This window comes from Thamnophis sirtalis, unplaced genomic scaffold (assembly GCF_051295495.1).
Source record: "Thamnophis sirtalis isolate CommonGarterSnake01/CBP01778 unplaced genomic scaffold, rThaSir2_p1.2 scaffold_3, whole genome shotgun sequence".
In the NCBI taxonomy this organism is placed as follows: Eukaryota; Metazoa; Chordata; class Lepidosauria; order Squamata; family Natricidae; genus Thamnophis; species Thamnophis sirtalis.
In genome coordinates this window covers 59,293,127-59,316,002 of record NW_028261383.1, presented here as the reverse complement: position 1 = coordinate 59,316,002, position 22,876 = coordinate 59,293,127, and the positions used below count along the sequence as shown (strand labels likewise).

Below are 22,876 nucleotides of genomic sequence, written 5' to 3'. Positions count from 1 at the left end.
AGCATTAGTAGTATTAAATGACGTAAAGGAAGACTCTGTGTGTGTATGCGCGCGCACACACACACACACACACACAGCTGTCAGAGACCTTTATGTCTGAGTGAAAACATTTAAAGCTCCAATACAAAACAGGAAAAGGAAACCATTTGGTCCAAGTCTTCAAACTCAACTTTATTATTATTATTTTTTTGGTTGCAAAGCATTTTTGTTCCTCTCTTTCCTGTCTGTTTGTCAACAGATGTATGCCGGAGGGAAGCTGCTCTTTGGGAGCTGTGTTTTCAACGGATACAGCTTCAGTAAGAAGGACCTGATGAAACAGATCAACCAAGTTTGCCTTGACTGCAAAAGAGGTCACTTCCTGCCACAGAGCTTCAAATTTAGGTAAAACAGAAAATTGAGGAGGAAAGTAAGAATGGGGAGAGGGAAGGAAATTATCATGCTGAGATGTGTGTTTACAACATTAATTTGACAAGAATGTGTTGCAATGAAGGAATGAAATTCCATAAACTCACTGTGGGGTGAGTTACCAGGAGTAGAAGAGGAGGAGGGGAAATAACAGTAGTAGTAATTTGCTAGCATATTCATTTTTGTTATGGTTAATGGTTTAAAAAATTGGACTCTGAACATATTCGGAACTTAATTTATAAGAATATTCCTATTGTTACTTTTTGCGTCATTTAATTTACAATTTTGTCAAATCTTTTTCCCAAGCAGACTTCTTGAAGTGATCCCCCTATACCTTTTATATCTACTCTGGCTGCATTTCCTCTTTGCCTAGGGAATAATAATTGCATTGTTATAGTCACATGGCGCAGAAACAATATTCATATACATTGTTTAAGACACCCGGCTAGAAATCAAACGACTGTGAGTCCTGCTTTAGCCATGAAAGCCATCTGAGTAACCTTGAAACAGTCACTCTCTCTTAGTCCAGCCGACTTTAGAAGGTTCTGGTTGTGGGGAAAATAGGAGGAGGAGGAAGTGTGGGATATGTTCGCCACCTTGAATTATTTGTAAAAACAATAAGGATGATGTTGTTAGTTGTGAAGTCGTGTTCAACCCATCATGACCTCATGGACAACGTTCATCCAGGCCTTCCTGTCTTCTACCATCCTCTGGAGTCCATTTAAGCTCACACCTACTGCTTCAGTGACTCCATCCAGCCATCTCATTCTCTGTTGTCCCTTTCCTCTTTTGCCCTCAATCTTTCCCAGCATTAGGCTCTTCTCCAGTGAGTATAAGGGTGAGATACAATAAATAAAAAGTAAAAAGCAATGTGCACAGTTCATGAGACAACCCGTATCCTTATTTTCAAACTACACCAATTATACCAGTTACACCAGCAGCCGTACAACTTTTCAACACTCATGGAATGTAAGAGATTATTTGCAACACATTTTTTCTTGGGTACTAATGCTTATAACCTTCATATCCAAACTACTATTCAATTTGATTCGTTAATTAATTAATTCATTATTTTAAGCATATGGCATGTGTTAGCCAGGGATCATCAAGGTGGCTGCCTGCCTCTGTGAAAGCAATTTTTTGGGCAGTGTTATCTCACCCAAAGGTGACTTAATGCCAGTAGGCAATCAGGGAAGGCTCCTTTCCTGTCCCTATGCGGTTTATTTGCTCATGGGAATCGAGCTGCTGACTTCAACAGAGCGCAGGCTCAACATCTTACCACGTGAGCCACGGCAGCCCTGGATTCTTTAATATCTCACTACTATGTATGACTAAGATAGAGAAAAGCAAAGCATATGGGGTAAAGTTGCAGTTGCAGCTGTCATTTTGACTTTTATTTTACCTCCATGGATACCCCTGAACCTGGGGAAGATGCAGTTAAGGACAGGTATCTGCTCCTATTTAACTGGCAAATCTGCTGCAGGCTGGCTTCCCTCCCTCCAATCCCTGGATATAGTGACTTGCCATTTCCCCTTGATTGTGAGAGAAATTGCCTATAAACCTTCCACAATCTGTTCCCCCCACCCCTATATAGAATATTAACCTAGTGGGGTCAACATAGCCATGGAAATAGTGCATTCCTGAGGAAGGCATCCTTCTAAAATAGAGATCAAAAAAGTCTTGTGCTTGCCTCACTACCGTAGTATCACTCTAATAGCACAGCTATCTTATTATTTTCATTGAGCAGGATAGTTTCGCACAACCATCCCCATGTTGATATAGTCAGGATGATGAGACAGCGTTTTAGGTGTCCCTCACCCACGTTCTTACTCTCTTTCATACCAATACCATTCCTTTGCCCCCCTGATCCAACTTGATGGGGCACCTGCAATGTAATTAACATTTAGGTTAGCTTTGTCATCTACAAAAATCACATTTAAATGGCAGGAGCTTTAACTTAGAAATATAAAATGTATCTGAGAAAGAAAGAGAAGCCAAAGAGTTTTCCTCACTGTGGTCAAACAACAGAGATTTTATGGGTAAGGAAATAAAAGGGGAACAAGACAGTGGGAAAACCCCTAAACTTGTCTCTTATCTGCTGCAAGCAAATTTTTTTGTGTGTTTATTGAGTTCCCTTTCAATACTTAATGTTTCTTTAGGGATAAATACTTCAAGGGACGTGGTGGGTCAGTGGGTCAGTGGCTAAGACGCTGAGCTTGTTGATCAGAAAAGTCACCAGTTCTGTAGTTTGAATCCCTAGAACCGTGTAATAGAGTTACTTGTCTCAGCTTCTGCCAACCTAGCAGTTTGAAAGCACGTAAAAATGCAAGTAGAAAAATAGGAACCACCTTTGGTGGGAAGGTAACATTGTTCCATGCACCTTTGATGTCTAGTCATGCTGGCCACATAACCACGGAGGCATCTTCAGACAGTGCTGGCTCTTTGTCTTTGAAACGGAGATGAGCACTGTTTCTCCCAGAGCTCCGGCAGGCCAGCCAAGGAGGAGCCCGGACGAGGCTGGAGCAAGAGCCGCAGAGGCGAAAGGCTGGCCACTCAGGGCTTGGAAGGGGGAGTGGAATGCGGGTCCTCCGCTCCTGGAAAGTCCGGGGAGAGAAGCAGGGCTGGCTCATTTCCTCCCGGGGCTGCTTGGAGACGGAACCGGGGCTGCGGAGACTCGCCCACGGCCGGCTTCTCTGAAGTGGAGGGCGGGGTGATAGAAGCAGAGCTGAGCCTCGTGCCGCTGTGGGCCTGGCTTGTGGAGTGCAAAAAGGGGAGGGGCCTCTTGGAACACGACCCCCCCTCTTCGCCTTTCGCCTCCGCGGCTCTCGCTCCAGCCTCATCCAGGCCCCTCATTTGAAGAAGTCAGCTTCTTTTTACCACTTTAAATATTTCTGTTTCAACTGGTGAACCATACATGTTGCAGTGAATTTTGGGAAGTGTTCAAGAATAACTATAATTTTCTATAGGAAACTGACCATTTCAAAATGATGTCCCATATTACTACACTTATATACTCGGTCAAACATCAAATATCACTTTATAGCTGCATATTATAGGGGATAGAAGATTGGAATTTTGAATTTCTCCACCCTGCCTCCTCCCTCGGACCCACCTTTTCCAGCTGTGTCAGAGGATCATTTCAACTCTCCTCTTGTCCACCATGATGAAAATGTAAAAAAAAAAAGGCAACTTAGGCAAGACCTGCTGCTCCCAGACCAGGAGGCAGACAACCACGTGCCTCCTTTGCATAAGGAATTTTTTTTAAAGGCGAAAAATTCCTTATGCAAAGGAGGCCCGTAGTTCTCTCGCCTCCCCCTGCAGTTAGCACTATGCAGAGTCATTCTGGCAGCAACTACCTTAGCCTTTTTCCTTTTAATTTAATTTTCTTTTCCTCATGACACTGGTGAGGCCCTGCCTCTCCTGACTGCACGCCCCTGCTTAGTACAGTATTAATCAGATGGCAACAAGTGCTGTCTGAAACTGATGTCACATAGGAATTTGAAAAGTGAGAACTTCATAATTAAGAGAGGAGCCCCACCATTTTGTTCCATTCACTCTGAATATAGTGTTGATCTCATATACTGGAAAGTAGGTATTTGTAGGCAGGACACACAGAACTCAGGAAAAAGGTTAGTTTGTGGGCATGATGCTGTGAGTCATATGAGTTCTGTTTTTATTTTTTTAGTAGAATGTTGTTATTACTAACTCTTATGATTGTTATTACTGACTGAGTCAAAAATTCCAGGAATCAGTAAATTCTCTGCTGATAACAAGATTCCTCAGTGTGAACTAGAGAAAAGAGGAAGCATTTTATGTGTCACCGGAACTTGCTTGTGATTTTGCTAACATTTATTGATGGAGGACATCTAAATAACTAGGAAACCAGGAAGCATTTCAGTACCCTTGGTTGCCACATATTCATTCTCTCTGTGCAATAGTCTCAGTGCAAAAAAAAAAAAAAAAAAGGAGGGCGGAATTGATGGCTTTTCTTGCTGGCATTTTAATAAGTTACTAGTTCTCAAAGCTTTTTAAATAAAAACTTTTAGGGCTGAGAATCTGGTTGGCTGGTTAACATTTAAAAACAGATGCTACCAGACTGATCTTGTTTCTAAAAGTAATTTAAGTAGTCAAATACACAACATAGATGCTAGAATCATCCCCCTCTTTTAACAACCCCATAATCCCTTGCGAGGTGGAGTCTGGGCAACTGAGTGGAGCTGAGTGTTTATTGGCTGGATGCCCTTCCTGTCACCCATGTGGAGTTATATTCAGCAGATATATTCTCAGTGTTCCCAGAGAGAGAAATAACTGCCTCTACCTAGGATTGAACTCACAGCCTCCTGATTATGAGGCAAGAGCTCCTCTAGGCCACTGTACCACTCACAGAGATGCTAGAATGATCTACTTAGTATAAAGTAGAGTTTGTAAATTTCCTTCTAGGCACTGAATCTGATGACCATTATCAAATGTTTTGACATTTTGGTTTGTAATGCTAATTTAAGAAGTGCCAGTTGAAGTATGGCAGGGGCCTCAGTTTAATACAGCACACATTAACCTGGCATAGACACTTCCAACCATGATTTAGCCCAGGGGTGGGTTGCTCCCGGTGTTACTGCCAGTTCAGTGCACGCAAACAGTTTGCATGCGCACACTCACTTTGCTCAGATATGCGCTCCGTACATGTGCACATTTGCTCTAAACAGGTCTGTGCATGCACAAAATGTGAAAAAAAATATAAAAAAATGTGCAATGAAAATTGTTCTGCGCACGTGCTGAACCGAAAATCAAGATGGTGCCACCATAGGAAAACTGGTTTGGGGGTGTGGCAGGTCTGGGTCACTGCCGGTTCCAGCAACCCAGGCCATCAAACCACCACTGGTTCGGCTGAACTGGTCCGAACCAGGAGGAACCCAGTACTGATTTAGCCTCAATTTGCCAATTCTCAGCTCAGGAAGAAATGCTGCAAACTATCTCTGCTGATTTTCTTCTGTAGCACCAAGTTAATCAATTCAGTTTACAGGGATGTAGGAAGAAGGAATGATTCTGAACTTAAACTGGAACAGACTTTGTGTATGGAATGGATCCTGGAGCCAAGCACTTGGCCGAAATTAGAGATGGCCATAAGTATCCATATCTGTGTAGGACAAAGAATGAATAAAGAGTTGTTGGGAAAATTTGCATATATATAGGGTTTCCCTCAAATTAGCTGGTATGTTTTATCCCCTGAATTGTTTCACTTCTTACTACGATCATTTATGCTTCCTCCTTTGTAGAGATACTAATGAAACAGAACTGGCAATGGGAGAGCAACAGTGAATGACTTGCAGGATTTAAGTTAATGTTTTTGGAAGTTAATGCTTTTATTGAGCTGAGAATCGGATATAACTTCAATTATATGATCCATCAAAGAGAAGTGTGTTAAGGATTTTTAAAAAACAAAACAAAACCCAAGAGGAGTAGGAAAAAATCAGAGTAATCAATTAGCATCTTGTGAATCCCTCTTCATTAACATGGCCCAACTTAGGTTGAGAGTAATGGTCTCCCTTTGACCAGTGACTCTGAAGCACATGTAAATGCAGCAGCTACATTTGCTGCTTTCCAATGTGAGCTGCCTGAGATTCAGGGCAGGATTCAGACCTGATAGATAGTGTGCACTTGACATAGCAAAGGAATTCTAGAAAGCAGCAGAAGGTAAAGTATGTGCATTCAAAGGTCAGCAAGACAAATCTCTCACATCACCTTTCAGGAAAAGTTGAAGGTGGTTGAATCTGTTACAGGGAGGGCAGCTTTAAGAAATAAATATATTCCACAACCTGTTGTTTGCTTAGACGATTCAATGTTTCTGGTGCATAATTAATATCCTTCTTGCTAAAACAAGGCAGATCACAGGAGTTAGGAGAGATGCACCCACAAACATTTAATTGGAAATAAAATAGGCAAAACCCAAGGCGATGACTAAATGATAAACATGTTCAGATTAATCATGTCATCCTGTAAATTATTCTATTTCATTCCCCTCTTCCTAGGTTTTCAATTTCCCTCAAATTAGCTGGTATGTTTTATCCCCTGAATTTTTTCACTTTTTACTTAACCATGGGGTGTTTCAGTATATTTTCTCTTATTAGAGATTTCCATCCCAATGCTATGTTTTATGTAAACCTCCTTAAGAGAACCCAGATTGTTGAGATCAATATATCGATTCTAGTAAACCACTTAGAGAGAGCTGTAAAAGTACTGTGAAGCGGTATATAAGTCTAAATGCTACTGCTATTATGACTACCTCAAGATACATCCATACTATTAGAATATTGGATATGGATGTTTATATAGTCCTTTCTTGCTGGAGGCATTGATCTGGACCATTTTAACTTTTAAAGATACATTCCAGATCCATAGCACTAAGATAATATAAGTTTCCCAGTTGCAAGAGCACTGTAATCATTGCAGGCAAATGAACAAACAGAAACCACAATGAAGTTAGCTAATTTGCAGCTAATATGAAACTTGGATCCAGTTACATACTCTAATTTATAATTCCATAATCATTAGATGAGAGAGAGAGGGAAGGAGGGAGATTGTGTGTTATGTAGGTGGATGCTAGCAAGTCTACTAGAAATCTTTTTAAAATTAATGGTGGACTTCAAGAAAATGTCAACCTCAAATTGTCATAGAGCGAATATACCTTTCTGGTGTGCTGGAATTTAGCTTTTTTTCCTGTCTATGTAGAAAGAGATGTGTGTTTGTGATCTTAATTATTCTGGAATAGCTGAATTAAAGAGAAACAAAATCACCTTGATAATAGAAATTTTAATCCCCCAAACCCTAAGGATCTGGGCATATGTGGTATATATTTTGTTTGATGGATTTGATGGATTATTGGCTGTGAATTTATTATAAGTAATTTCCCAACGTTCTCTTCATCTGCATAATCATCCAGAATAAATAATTGGGGAACTGACATTGCACATCCCTAAATTACATTCATGCTTCTGAATGGTCAACATCTCTATCCATTGCTATGAATAACTGAGTGTGGTGACACATGCTAGAATTTTTTTAATAAAAGCAAATAATGGAAAGAACAGCAACATTGTTTGTAAATCATAGCCAGGCCCAAGATATTTGAGTCTTTGTTGTGGGCAGTTTGGAGGTTGTTAAAATAAACTTTGACACAAATTCCTTTTGGAGACTTCCCCTGCATGAAGTTAGTGTCTCTTAAAAATGGGATAGCATTTAAACTGCTGTAATTACAGTATGAAAATCATAGCATTTGACAGAAAAGCAATACCACAAAGGCACTATGTCTCATCTTTTTGCACCAGCTAGGTTTTGTGGATTTTATCCTACAATATTAAAGAAAGTTGCTGATCTGGCCACTGTATATTTGAGTAAATTAAGGGTGGAGGTTGGTTCTCTAAGCTTGTGGGTCGGTTTCCAAATGTTTTGTTATCAGATTAGATAACATCTTCAGCAGAATTTAGGGGATATCCATATTGCAGTGATCCCCAACCCCCGGTCCGTGGACCGGTGCCGGGCTGTGGAGTACCTGGCACCGGGCCGCGCAGCGGCCGGGGGCCATGCAACGGCCGACTCTTCACTCATGCAGCGCCGTCGCTGGAGGGGGGGAGCTGCGCGGAAGCACAGGAGCAAGTGAGGCGAGGAGGAAGAATCCCCCGCTACTACACCACCTCCGCCCCCTCCCCAAGTCAGCCGTCCCCTCAGTGAACGCCTCCGCCTCTTTCTCCTTTCTTGCCTCAGTCGGCTCACCTGGAAGCGAGGCGAGGAGGGGGCGGACCATGCGCTGGAAGCGGAGCCCTTGGAGGCCGCTCTCTTCTTTTTCCCGCCCGGCCTTGGCTTGTGAGAAGGAACGGCGGGAGAGAGAGAGAGAGAACGTCGGGCAGCCAAGGGCAGGGGGGGTCTTTTGAGGGGAGATGGGGGGTGCGCGATTTTGGCGCCAGATTCAGGCCGCCGCTGCCACTATTGCAGCGCTATTGCCCACCCCTTCCCTGCCTCCCGCCCGCTCCAATTGCCGCAGCCAGGGGTGGGGGCTCGGTGCCTGAAGTCTCTTGCCTCTCTTCCAAAATTTCGCCAACGGGCATCGGTGAAGCGCGCTCTTTCTCTTCCTCACAAAACACATTTCCTTTCCCCCCACGCGTAGTTATTGGCGATATGGACTCTTGGAGGCTGCGCTCCCGGGTCGCGTTTCCTTTTTGCAGCCCACGAGAATGCCTGGTTCTGAGCCTCAAAAAACTAGAGTTCTCTTAAGGCTGCAAAAAAGGAATATACTTTGGTCCTTGAAGCGCTTTTCCTGTTATTTGGACATTATATATATACGTACGTACATACGTACGGTATGTATATATGCATGTATGCATGCATGTATGTATGTATGTATGTATGTATGTATGTGTGTATATATATATATATATATATATATATATATATATATATATATATATATATATATATATATATATATATATATATATATATATATATATGTCTGTAGTCCATAATATAGTGATGATTTAAAAAAAAAATAGTTGAGCACATGGAATCTTTTTTCTTTTAGTATATTTTGGAGGTGGGGGCCCACTTTGTTATTTAAGATAGTATCTCCTTTTATATATGGTAGTGAAGATACCTAATACTCCCACCCCCTATTTCCCCCACGACAACCTTGTGAGGTTGGGGGGGGGGGCTTAGATAGAGTGAATGGGCTTAATACTGTATTCTTTTTACATTGCTATCCTCTGGCTTATTTAATTTTGCCCTTGCTCTTTTTATCTTTGACCTTGATTAATTCAGCTGTTTATTCCTTAAAATCTACATACAAAATGGAAGGTGGGATATGATTCAGGTGTTGAATTGGGAAGGTGGATTTAAAAAGTATGTTTGTATTCCCCCATTTTCGCCCCCCCACCCCTGCGCGCGCTCAGCGGGCCACGGTAAAATTATCAAAGGCTGACTGGTCCGCGGCGATAAAAAGGTTGGGGACCACTGCCATATTGGGGTTCTTCTGCTTATAAGGGCTTTGTGTGGTCAGTAGGTCTTGTGATAGTGAGATCATGTAGGATAAAATCCACCTGGTTTTATAGTATTGAATTCATTCAAGGTCAGCAGATATTTTCATCATGTTTTTCTTCCATGCTTAAGTTCGTACCGGGGTGAAATTCACTTACCTTCCCTACTGGCTTGCAAATGTGCTCGCAGTCGCCATCATATGCACATGCACAAAGCCTTCTGTGCATGCGCAGAGGGTCAAAACTGGGACATGATGACATCTGGACAGGTGGGTGGAGCCTCCTGCCGGCGGTGCTAATGCCTTGCCAAGCCTTCCGCTGCCGGCACTACCAGCTGAATTGTACTCAACCCCTTCAACCAGCACTTCAAATTTGCCCAAGGAAATGCATATCCTCTTTTCAGGGAAGACTGAGAGGACTTCACAGAGATTTTGCGTCAGTTCAAAATCAGCTTTGGGTTTGCCTGATTAGCTGTAGCTGGGAGCTGAGCTAATTTATTGCTAGCTCAGCTACTATACAGGTGAAGTTGCAGCAGCTGGTATGCTTCCCTCCTTTATTTTGAATGTTTCAGAAGAAGATTGCTTTTGTTATTTTCTGTGTCCTTAGTCTAAAACTCATTGGGCTTTCCACTTTCCTGATAACATGACTGCTGGCCTGTACGCTTTCTTACCAATTTGTTCTTCTTTCCAACACCTACATTGTCACTAAAATGTTTGTACAACCATAATAACTTCTATTACAGTTTTACATTTGGGAAATTGCTTATGATTCTCTCCTTTTTGACTCTCCTTTTTAAAGAACTCCTGCATAATTCCTATTAGGCTTTTTCTTATAGTTATTGTTACTGAGTTCATTAAAATCATTTTCCTGAATTACAAGGTGTGCATTTGTTGACCCTCATAATCAGAGGTGGATTCCTGCCGGATTGCCCCAGTTCAGCCAAGTAGATAGTAACATGGCCACCCACGCCCCCGAACCGGTTCTATCAGCGGCACCATAGAAGGCGCCATCTTATTTTTTTGATTTTTTCACTACTGTGCATGTGCATGCAAAGCACACACGCTCCTGAAGTGTGTCCCTAAGCGAACCAGCAGTAAAAGAAGCCGGAACCCACCCCTGCTCATAATCTGCTCATGGCATTTATTTTCTAGCCAACTGTTGTACTGGGAGGAGAGGCAGAAAGGGGGAGTTGCAGAGGTGATATTCTGCCGGTTCGGACCAGTTCACCCGAACTGCTAGTGGAAATCGCGGCTGGGCTTGCCCATCTGCCCTGCCTCTATTTCATCCTATTTAGGGACTTTCTTTAGCAAAGGACATGCACGGAAGGTCAGGTGCATGCGTGGACATTTGCAAACCAGTAGGGAAGGTAAGTAAAAGCCACCCCTGGGGAATTGGCTGAGAAACCATATTTATACATGATGGGGAGTCCTACCTGTTTCGTTCCTAGAGTTTGAAAAATGGAAGTACTGTTCAGTAAAGGAAGAGAATCCTTAGGTATAATTGCCACCTTATGAGAATCTATGTGTAATCAAAGTCCTGTGGCTATTATTTTAAAGGCAATTCGAGGAAAAGGATTTTGAGCATAAGAGTGGTGCATGCATTTTTATCTACACATAAGAGAAAGAGCCCTCATTTTTCAAATTCTATTCCTCCAGTTGCGTACAGGTTGATCTTGACTTAGACCACAAGTTGTCTAAGCCCCCAAAAACTCAGTTGTTAAGTGAACCTGGCTTCCGCATTGACTTTGCTGGTCAGAAGGTCACAAAAGGTGCTCACATGGCTCAAGAACACTGCAACATATTTATGATATTTATGAGTCAGTTGCCAAGCATCTGAATTTTGATCATGTGATCAGGGGGATGCTACAACAGTCATAAGTGGGAAAAACAGTCATAAGTCATTTTTATTCACTGTTGCAACTTTGAATAGTCACTAAGCAAATGGTTGTAAGTCAAAGACTACCTTTTCTTGAGCCTGTTTTGTTGATATGACACAATAAACTAAATGTCTCAGCACAGTGATGCACCTTGGATAAGTATGATGCATATTTAGCAGTTCCAGTAAATACTTTAAAATTGCAATCTGCAGTTAGGTAAGTGTTGATGATTTAATTTACCTTTCCACTCCCAAATGACTAAGAATGAAAAAGAATGAGGCTAAAATAAGAGGAAATGACAAGATGGCATTGGGCCTTAACAAGAAAACTGTGTTCAGATGGTCTTCATAATAGGTCCTGCTGATCATTTCATTAGACAAAGCCATAATCCCAGCCTACTATAATGAAGTGCTCCTCTTCACTTTATCCCTTCGAAATTAGTTTTCTTGCAAAGCTGTGTTATTTATCTTGAGATGAGAAAAAAAAGTGTTAAGTCTACGAACCATAAAAGAAAGTATTTAGGGAAAACTGATGGTTCATGAGCCTTAGATTTGTCTTTCTTGTCTTAGTTGTTCCATTTTTACAAGTCGTATTGTATTTTCTGATGCACCTTTCTCTTAATACTTCCTTTTCTGTGAAGAATATATCTTTCTAATACAAAGAACAGTAACAACACTCTTAAGATATTATGAATGATATAAAGAAAGTTCCCGATGTAATATTCAGTAAATCCATCACAATGGATTAACACAGTTAAGTTTTCACATTACTAGTGTACTTACTCATTATTCTTTCTCATCCAGCCTTGATTAAAATGGATTTTCTAGATGGAAATGTTTCTGTTATTATGCAAATATTATGCCAAGCAGTGACTGTATAAGGGGCACAGCCAGATAATGATGTTAAAATGCTATCTTTCAGTCCCTGATCCAATATATCAGTTGCTGCCCTGGTTGCCAATTCCACCTGGCCATAGTAATGAAGCTAGCAAGTCATGTTGTAATTACTGATTCAATACAGTGTTTCACCAGCTATATTTCTCCTCCCATCTAACATGCCTGCCAGCAGGAAAACAAAATGAATTTGGAGGTGGTTAGGTGAGTATTTGGGTGTTTGGAACAGTAGATATAGCCATCTGTTGCCTGACTAATATGGTTATGGAACGTCTCTGCACCTGTGATGTGTCATTTGGGCTGTTTTCTGACCGTGGGTCTAGCATTATTCTGAAAAAGCATTAAACCCATGTCCCAAAAATTACATCTTTTAACAGATTAACAGAGTTGGAAGGGACCTTATAGGTCATCTGGTCCAACACCCCCCCTCTGCTCAAGCAGGAGACCCTGCACCATTTCTGACAAATGGCAGTCCAATCTCTTCTTAAAAGTTCAAGTAATGAAGCCCCCACAACCTCTGAAGGCAAGCTGTTCCATTGGTTGATTGCTCTCATTGTCAGAAAGTTCCTCCTTATTTCTAGGTTGAATCTCTCCTTGGTCAGTTTCCATCCATTATTCTTTGTATGGCCTTCAGGTGCCTTGGAAAATAACATGACCCCCTCCTCTCTATGGCAGCCCTGCAATTATTGGAACACTGCTATCATGTCTCCCCTGGTCCTTCTCTTCTCTAGACCAACCATGCCTAGTTCCTGTAACTGTTTTTCAAATATTTAGTCTCCAATCCCCTAATCATCCTGGTTGCTCTTCTCTGCACTTTATCTAGAGTCTCAATATCTTTTTTGTAGTGCAGTGTGACAAGTCATGGGCATAGAAAAAAGGGTGAAATGGCAGGAAACTCTATCCTTCATGTCATCAACCCAGGGGTAACAGAAGTAGATCACATGGCTGGCAGAACCTAGCTCTCTTTCTTGATTGAAACAAATCTGGGCAGCACAGTGTAGTCTCCCTTTGAAAAGCGATAAGGAGGAATAGGGATAAAAACTTCTGTGGGAACTTGCTGGGTGACAGGATGGTTCCATCTCTTGCAATTGAGATCTTCTGGGTGGGATTGCATTTCTGGTCAAATACTAGCATTGACTTCATTTCAAATGGGATGAAAACACAGATTAAACCTTGAACTTAGAGGAGGAGGATTAGCAAAAAGTGGCCTAAAATCAAAAGCAAATGGAGAACTTTAAATTCATTGATGAACAGAGTGAGGAAATAGGCTGACTGTCACATGTTTTGAGTAGTGAGTGAATAATTTTATACAGAGTAAAATAACCCCAAGAAACAAATGGAGACCAGGGAAGAAGGTTAGTGTAGTCAAGAAGGAAAAGAAGCAATATTTTTAATCATAGGGTCTGTATGCAATGGTGGGATTCAACCAATTTGCACCACTTTGGGAGAACCGGTTGTTAACTTTCTGAGCAGTTTGGTGAACTTGTTGTTTGAAGAAATCATTAGGGCAGAGAACCGGTTGTTACATTATTTGAATCCCACCACTGTCTGTATGGAATGGTGGGTTCTTTTCAATTTTTAATATAAGGGATAGATTTTAAGGACTACAAATCTTGGGTTTCAGTTGGCCTTGACGTTTCATTTTTCGATATCATTTTCATAAATAAGCGAGGGTTCTTGGCATTTTAGTTTTCAGTATTTCTAATGCACAATAGCCATAGATATGGCATTTGCTCTTTGTCCTATAAACAAAGCCATTCCTTTCTCTTGCATGTTTGATTTTGTATATTTGAACAGATGTAGCTTGCTTCTGTATTCCTGATTAGACTGAATACCATGTGATACCTTTTGGCTTGTTCATAATAATAGATGTATTTGTGAAGGAATGTTTGGTGATACTGATGATGATGAGTGTGTGTGTGTGTGTGTAGGTAGGTAGGTAGGTAGGTAGGTAGGTAGGTAGGTATACACACACACACATATAAATGTAAATCCACCTTAAAGCAAAGGAACCTAAGAAATACTTGGAAAAAAACCCATACTTTTTCTCTTACAAATTCATCTCACTATAGTACGAATACACAGAAAATCTGGGGTCTTTTATTCTTTTTACTGTTAATGACCTCCTCAGTGAGAGCCAAGTTCATGCTGGTAAAATTCAAAACTAAATGTTTTGTGTCAACCTCTGTCTCAAAACCACATGAATAAAGAGCAAAATACCATGCTTTTATTGCCAGGGTGTATTTGCTGCTATAGCCATAACTTCACTTAACAAAGCATCCAATAAGCTGGTCTTTGTGAAAGGCATTTTCTTTTCTACAGCAAGGCCCCTGAGGTTTAGAGAAGATGGGTCATAGGAGTGAATTACTTTGCTGACCCTCTGGGATTTGTTCTGGTCCTTATCTGGCCCAACTGTAAACTAAATCTTCCTTAGATTTTGTGCAGGGATGAGAAAAAGAAATTGATGATGTCTCTTTAGATCAAGATGCAATTCCTCTACTTTCATTCATTCATTGCAGTCACAGAGGCACAAATCTGAAGGGAGAAAAGGAGTGTTGATTATGCTCTCTCCATTTTAATTGGGAAATAGCAAATACAAGGATAAACAAAGGTCTTGCTATGTAAGTGTGTTTTTACCTGAATGCCCAGCGGCTTCCTATGATGGTAGATAACAGTTTCTATTTTATTTTTTCCTTGATCAGAACTAGTTGAGTGAATTCAAAGAAACAGTAGTTGCACTAGGCTAGATGCCCTAGACCAGGGGTGTCAAACTGAAGGGCCATGAATCCAGCCTGCACAGCCCTCTTGCAGCTCTCTGCCAGCAAAAATGGAGCAGTGTGTGTCCATTTTTGATGGTAGAGGACTAGCAAGACAAGCTAAAAACAAAAGGAGAAATGTTTCTCCTTTTGCATTTGAGCATGCAAGAAGGGACAGGAAAGGAGAAAGGGAAAAAGGAAAGAAAAAGAAAAAGAAGGAAAGAGGGGAAGGAAGAAGGAAGAGAGAAGGAAAAAGAAGAAGAAGAGAGGAAGGAAGGAAGGAAAGAAGGATATTATAATGAGGGTGAGCTAGGATCTGAGGGAAGTCAAGCCTTAGTACTTGGCTACCACAGGAGTGATGTTAAAGTGACCACACCCACCCTGGCCATGTCCATCCCGTCCCCCTGAGATCAAACACAACCCTCAGTGAAATAGAGTTTGAAATATCTGCCCTAGACAAACCATGCAATTAGTATCCACATCACCACAAAAGTTGTAACTTATTTTATTTGGATTTTTCCCCAAAAAATATTTGGTGCTCTACTTAACTCATTGCCCTATGCAGCTCATCTAGTTTGCTGATATAGATAGACCATCCTAACAGAAAAAGACTTATTTATGCTGCTTGGAACAGAGAATCTACATCTGTTTGGAAACAAGAATTTCAATGACTTTCTGCAATTATCATTGCACGTGTTGAACAAAAATCTGACCTGCTCTGCAACCTTCACATCTGCAGGAAATATATCCTTTGTTGGATACGACCATCCCATTTCATAACTATATAGAACTAAACTTTGCAAAATAAAAGCATCATTTAATTTGGGCCAAAGGTCCAAATTAAATGATCCACTAAATGATCACCAAGGTTCATTTTAACTCTTGCATTCTCTGACTTTAATTTGGGGAGTGGTAGCCTTTTCAAGCATCAGCATACAAATCCATGCCATGATGCACATGTACAGATCAGGGGTGGATTCCGGCTTCAGTTTTCTGCCGGTTCGCTCAGGGACGTGCTTTGTGTGCTTGATGCATGCTATGCGCACATGCACAGTAATAAAAAATGGCTTCTGCACATGTGCAGAAGCAAAAAACAAGATGGTGCCGCCTATGGCTCCACTGATAGAACCAGTTCAGGAGTATGGCCAGCCAAGTTACTACCTACTTGGCTGAACCAGTCCAAGCCGGTAGGAACCCACCTCTGGTGCAGATACCATACAGTGGTGGGATTCAGCCAGTTCGCACCATTTCGGGAGAACTAGTTGTTGACTTTCTGAGAAGTTTGGTGAACTGGTTATTGGAAGAAATCATTGGGGCAGAGGACCGGTTGTTAAATTATTTGAATTTCACCACTGCGCACACATCTTAGCACATGATAAAAAACTACCTCCACTTTTATGTGAAGCTATCAGAATTTCAGAAAAAATGTCAGTAGTTTGTAAGATTTTTAGAATTCCCAAACTAAAGGAAACTTGAAATCTTATATATGGGAAGTTATAAGCATTTGACTCTTAGCAATCCAATTTCTGTGTTTACGTGGCTAGAGCAGAAAGGAACCAAGCAACAACCTATTGTCATTCATTCTAGCTAATTAAAATAATGTTTACTGTAGATCATCTATTTCCTAGTCCTTGTGTTGATTAAATTTTCAAATTAAAAAATAATTAAGTGATCAAGCCATGAATTTCACATGATAAAGTTGTTTTACTTCTCTGAAATCTTTAGCAGGCGAGGTACGATTTTCACAAATGTTCTCTGGTAAAATTATTTAACTCTTTGTAGACTTGGATTCTTCATCTCTTGGCACTTAAAAGCAATACAGGTTTTTAAAACATATATTGTGGGAACATTTAGCCTGTGATCTAAGTGGAAAAAATGTGACATGTAATTACAGTAGGGACAGGGATATTTTTCTAGTATGAGTATCAAGTTGTAATTCATTGTACATATGTTGCTTTTGGAGTAGATCTTCTTTCTCATGGACTCTGATTTTGGAATAGTTTTAATAATGGATACGTGTTACTTAATTCTGAAGTTATTATGGGGGAATGCAGAGCAAGATAGTGATTCAGTCGTTGGGTTTGAGTTCAGATCTTTAGTCTTCATCTATGGAGTTGAGGGAGCATTCATGTAATGTTGAATGTTGAATGTTGATTTTATTTATATGCTGCCCTTTTCCCCCGAAGGGGACTCAGGGCGGCTCACAACTCAACCAGGGAAGGGGGGGATACAGACAAAATTAAAATTAAAAAATTAAAATTTAATAGTAATTCCACCTAATGTAATTTGCAGCATTGTTGTGAAGTTAAAATGGAGATAGGAATGGAATAAAATACAATATTAATGTCCCACATGCTACCTTTCTTCTAAGGAGCTTATAGTAATTTGTGTTCGTACTCTATGAGATAGGATGGGTTGAGAAAAATGACTGATCTGTCACTTACTGTGTTCTGTGGTCAAGTAGGTCCTTGGTTTTGGGATTCCAGTCCAGTATTCTCACTGCTACAACATTTCATAGAAAAAATATTACAACTGATAAAATGTTGGTGAGCTGTGTGTGAGAGAAAGAGTGTGATAACAACAGAGGAAAATTAATTCATTTTCTACAACCCCACCCCCAAGTGCATTAATGTTCAAGCTTTCATTCTCTTCTTCTTGATGTATACGTACTTATGGTATCCATGACAATGGGGAGGGGTTGAGCATATTTTCCCCATTCTACCCCTTGCCCTTTCTTAGAAGCTGTTTGAGCTATCAGACCTAAAGGGACCATCCAGAGTTGACTGTGGACTTGAATCTAGATGTTCTTAGTCTTAAATGGAACACTTGAACCTATGGTATCCCCAGGGATGGCAAGGGGTATAGTGATGCCAGAGCATTGGGTGCTGGAACACGAGTCCCAATCGTTTTCCAATTATAAGAACCAGAAGGTGCTGCCGTCTTAAACACTCTGCTGCATGGCAATCCCAGCTGCTTTGTTTATGTATTCTTAGTTTGTGCTATTTGCAACTTTGTTTTAAGGCGAGATACTTAATAAGCATTTGAGCAGTTCATTGCAGGAATGTATAATGGGTGGAACAAAATGACTTTGCACGTTCCTCAAAAGAGATTTGTTCTTTTTCCCCAGTCCTATTGCTGAACCTCCGAAGAAACCCTCTTATCAAAGTTTAGAAAGGTCAGTGTGATTAAATAGCATGGGAAATTAACATTATGGCATTGGTTGTGGCTGTGGGTTTTATATAATGCTGAGACTAGCCTGGACTGAAGTAGCTTATAAATTTATCAATACATAATATTAATAGATAAATATATAATATAAACATAGTGACAAATGTGTATAACTAAGAGATTTTTAATCAATATACGTTTCCTGATGCCAAGAAACCTATTGTCGTTCTAGCTCAATATATGATACTTTGACAGGTTGCAGTGGTTTCCGGGAACAAAAATTGTTTTGCTTCAGCTCCCCCTTGAGACCATCTGACATTAGGAAAAAACACACACATTTCATCTGTTTTGTGAACAAGGAGGTTTTGCACTGGCTTAAAAGGAAAAAAAGTAGAACAAGCATCACATTAGACAGTGCAGGCAATCAGACAACCTCCAGATGATTTTAGGCCTTGAGTTTTATTGGCTCACGCAGGAGGTGCAGGAAAGGAATAGCCCAGAATATCTAGATGCACCAGGTTGCCTCTTACTATGCTACATAGAAGAGAAAAGGACCTAAATTACAGTCTATAGTCTAAAACAGGGCTGTCAAACTCGCGGCCCATGGGCCAGATGTGTCATGTGCTGGCTACACCCATGCACAGTTTAGCAGAAGGGGGAAAAGTCACGATATGTCACATGATGCCGCCATGATGATGCAAGTTTGACACTCTTTGTCTAAAAGGACCTAAAAGGTCCTTTAATTCTACAGTGTAGAGGTGGGTGGATATAGGGTGTAGTATTTTTATACCCCTTTTTTCTTTGTTGGTATTTACTACCTTTTAATTAATGACAATTGAAAAGATTTTTTTTTAAAGCAGCTTTCCATAATTTTTTTTTCTTATCCATCTTTTCCTTCTTTGCTCTTCCTGACTTTTCTGAAAAGTCAGTTCAGTTCAGAATGAAGCTGACAATTAGATGCAGAGAGTCTGAAGATCACACACAGATGACAAAATCCAATCGATGTATTTAATACTGAATGCATATATGGCATTAGTAAATAGGACTGCCACAGTTGGCACATTGTTGTTGAGATTGTTTAAGGGAGAGGATAAAGGGTGAATCTTTTCAATGAATTAACTAGAGGGATCGAAGAGCAATCATTCAAGTGGCTAAAAAGAAGATAAGATGCGTCACATTCCTAGAGATGTGTTTCTTAACCAGTGACCAAATTGTAGCAAGCTGAATCAAATACTGCCTTTCCTGAGAAATCTCTGGTACAGAGGCAATATAGCGTGCCCTGTAGAGCAGATGCTAAGTAGGAACAGTCATTCAAATTCACGCCCTGTTTGAGAATTTCTCCCCCAAAAATTGGCCCATCTTTGAAACCAATAGGTTGTATTTGCTTTCAAAGGAAATTAAAAATATTTTATTTTATTTATTTATTTATTTATTTTTATTTTATTTTAATGTGTATGTATATATTTTTAAATATATATGCTTCTCAATTCTTTATAGAGTCACTAAGAATCATAAAAAGGTTCAATTCAAGTTGTTGATCATCACTTTTAAAACACTCTATGGCAGAGGTGGGGAACAATGGCCTTTTTATGACTTGTGGTGCCAATGCTGGCTCAGGAATTCTGGGAGTTGAAGTCCACAAGTCATAAAGGGACCATTGTTCTGCACCTCCTGTTCTATGGCATGAGTCCAGGATATCTGAGGAACCGCCTTTCCCCAAGGGAACTGGTTCTCCCCACTCATTCTGACAGAAGGGGCCCCCTCAGACCCTATCAAGAGACGAACCTTTTCTGTCACTTCTTATATTGTAAACCGCCCGGTCACCTTAAAGAGTGAGATGGCATACAAGTTTAATAAATAAATAATAAAAATGTCCATAAATCGAAAACTAAACTAAACAGGCAAATGGTGAATAGTGTTAATGGCAATAAGAATATCCTTTGTTTAGGATCCTGAACCAAAACATTCCAATTTGAAACACCAAATGTTTATGTTACATATGAAATACTACTTAACAGCTTCCAGGATTGTGGCCACAAGAAGCTATGGGAAGTCAGAACAAGTCCATTTGTTTCCCTCAGAATTTTTCACAGAAATAAGCGATGCAGTAATCTTCAAAATTATTTTGATGCTTAAGTATTTCAGTTTCAGTGGTACCTGAAAGTTTGATCATTCTTGACCTAAGAATTGCTTTTGGAAGTGTAATAATCTGAAATATACTGTATCCATAATTAGATTCTCAGAAAGCAATTCTATTAAATTAATGGACTTTTTTTCCAAGCTAAATGTATAGAACTTCCGACTTAAATCTGCTGAATGCCCTTTGAATATAGTGTCGCTTGCACTTTCTAGCAAAACTCAGGTTATGCATTCATAGTAAATTATGCAAATTAAATTTGTATCTACCTGCTTTTCATAAGGCATTTTGCTGCTGAGACAGGCATTTGTTGAAAGAGGCTATCAAATAGAACACTTTGGCTTTTCACAAGCTTTAAAGGGCATTATTATCACTTGTTAATTGAAATGTAGCCCATCCAGCTTCCATTTTAAAAACATTTAATCAGTCATTGCATATCTATTTTTTATAACTTTCTTTGTTTTTAAAACAAAGTTTCTATTTATCCCCCCCCCCCCCGGTTTTAAAAAATATTCTGAAATTCTAGCTTGTGATTTCTTTCTTAGTTGTCATTTTACCATATCCATAGATTTATGGAATTTCAGAGTTTCTTTCACTTCCTTCCTTTCTCCCTTCCCTTCCACTTTAATACTTGGATATAATACATACTATTTTAATGTGGTTTCTCCTCCCTCCATTCCCCAATGTTTAAAAATCTTTGCACATCAGTGGATTGACCCCTAGAATGATTAGGAGAAGAAATTCTGGTATCTAATAAAAAGCTCTGCTAAGCTCCGTACAGAGTATGGTCTTTAAATGGATGTTAGTGTCCATATGAGTTGTGATTATCTATGACTTTGCTAATCAATCTACAGTGCAAACTTCTCTTTGATTTTTCTCCATATCCAGTCTTTATGTTACCAGTATTAAGGAATGTGAAGAAGAGCAAGAGCCTGTTGTTGAAGAGAAGATAGAAGTAGAAGAGAAGAAAAAAAGTGCTGGCCGTGGAAAGAAGAAAACAAAGAAATAGTATAATGAGATTGGAAGGTTATTGTTATTTGTTTGTTTATTTAGCACAAATATTCATGGTGGTCTGAATCTAATGCCGTTGCAGATGCTCAATACAGATATAGCCAAGTGGATTGCGTCCATTATACAGCAAACCACATCCCAAAAGTATCTGCCTTATTATCATCATCCGTCCCATAAAGGAACTTCTTTCTTTCCATAAAACATCTTATCTTTCTAAAACATCTGGAGATCCATTCCCAGCAAATATTGCAGATCTCCTTACCTTGTTCTACAGAAATAAAACATCTCAAGACTTTGGAAAGAAAACAATAGTTGTGGTCGGACTGATGTGCAGGAAGCATAGCAAGTTTGGTGAGTTGATAGGGCAGAGAGGAAAGGACAGCTAAGATGGGATACAGCAAATAAACAAATGAAATGAAAGGCCATTAGAGATAATTGAAAATGGAATTAGTTAAATTATCACCACCACCACATTCATGGTATTCTTATATGAGCTCTTATGGGATTTCTAGCAGCAATATAGAAAGAATACCAATATTTTTTATATATTAAGGGGTTATTTTGCTTGAAGGGTTGTTTAAGCATTTGACAGATGATATGAAATAGTAAGAGTGAAATTAAGACATGGATTATTATTATTATTTTAGTTTTTGGCACCCACAACCTCCTTCAAAACCATACAATGATGTCCAGCACTTGGAAAAAAATACCATCCTTCCTTATACATTGATCTTCCAGCAAGAAGCCTTAATCTTTTCAAAAGCAATATGTTTTCAAAATTTGTGAAACACTGGTGTTTTTTAAGAGATCAGATTAACATGGGAAAATATCTAGTAAAGAACAATCACATCCATATAGATGCTTAGAACAGAACTGAAGAAGAAAAACGGAATTCTGACTGAAACCTGAGACATTCTAGGCATTAGTATATACAATACTAAAACTACAGTTTTCACTTGGAATCTTAAAATCCCCTGCTAAATTCTGGACACCTATAGCCTTCTGTACATCATGCAGCAGCAACTGTCCACATCCTAAATATAAGTAGAACTGACTAAGGCTGATGGGAGTTGAACAATATTTGGAAGGCCACAATGCTGCATCCCTGACTCAGATATGAGGGCTAGATTTGACCAGACTCAGCTGTGACACCCAATGGAGACCTTGTACTTCTATCTGATAATAAAGTGAGATTATGACTCACCTTTCACCTTAAACAAGTATATAGTGTAAGAAATCTATGCTAAAGTACATACAGTATGTGATAAATAAATATATAATCTGATATTGGCCACTGTGTAGGTTCAATTTCTCCTCCATATCTCATTTCTCATTAGCAATATCATACATGGAACAAATAATAGCATGCAACATATCATTGAATTTACTCTTTATGTAGTAATGTCTAGAAAGTAAAAGGGTATTAATGTGTTTATCCAAATCCTTTGATCAATGCTGGCATCTTAACCATCAGAAACAATAGATATACAAATTATCCAGTAGGCAATGTCAATTATCACGTTACATTTAGTCAAACTAATTTGTTACTAGGGAAGATGTTCATTGAAGTAGAAGAGATCATGACCTCATATTAACAATAGGATGAA

General features: G+C 39.7%; 1 protein-coding gene across 1 annotated transcript in view; it reads left to right on the top strand.

Moving 5' to 3' along the window:
- The window catches only part of FAM194C (family with sequence similarity 149 member C), a 66,306-nt gene extending 43,749 nt beyond the window's left edge, over positions 1-22,557 (top strand). The window contains exons 13-15 of the mRNA XM_087708213.1: positions 239-381; positions 18,081-18,128; positions 21,147-22,557. Coding sequence (XP_087564339.1) covers positions 239-381; positions 18,081-18,128; positions 21,147-21,267 — 312 coding nt within the window. The 3' untranslated portion in view covers positions 21,268-22,557. The remainder of the gene's footprint in view (positions 1-238; positions 382-18,080; positions 18,129-21,146) is intronic.
- The last annotated feature ends 319 nt before the right edge of the window (positions 22,558-22,876 follow it).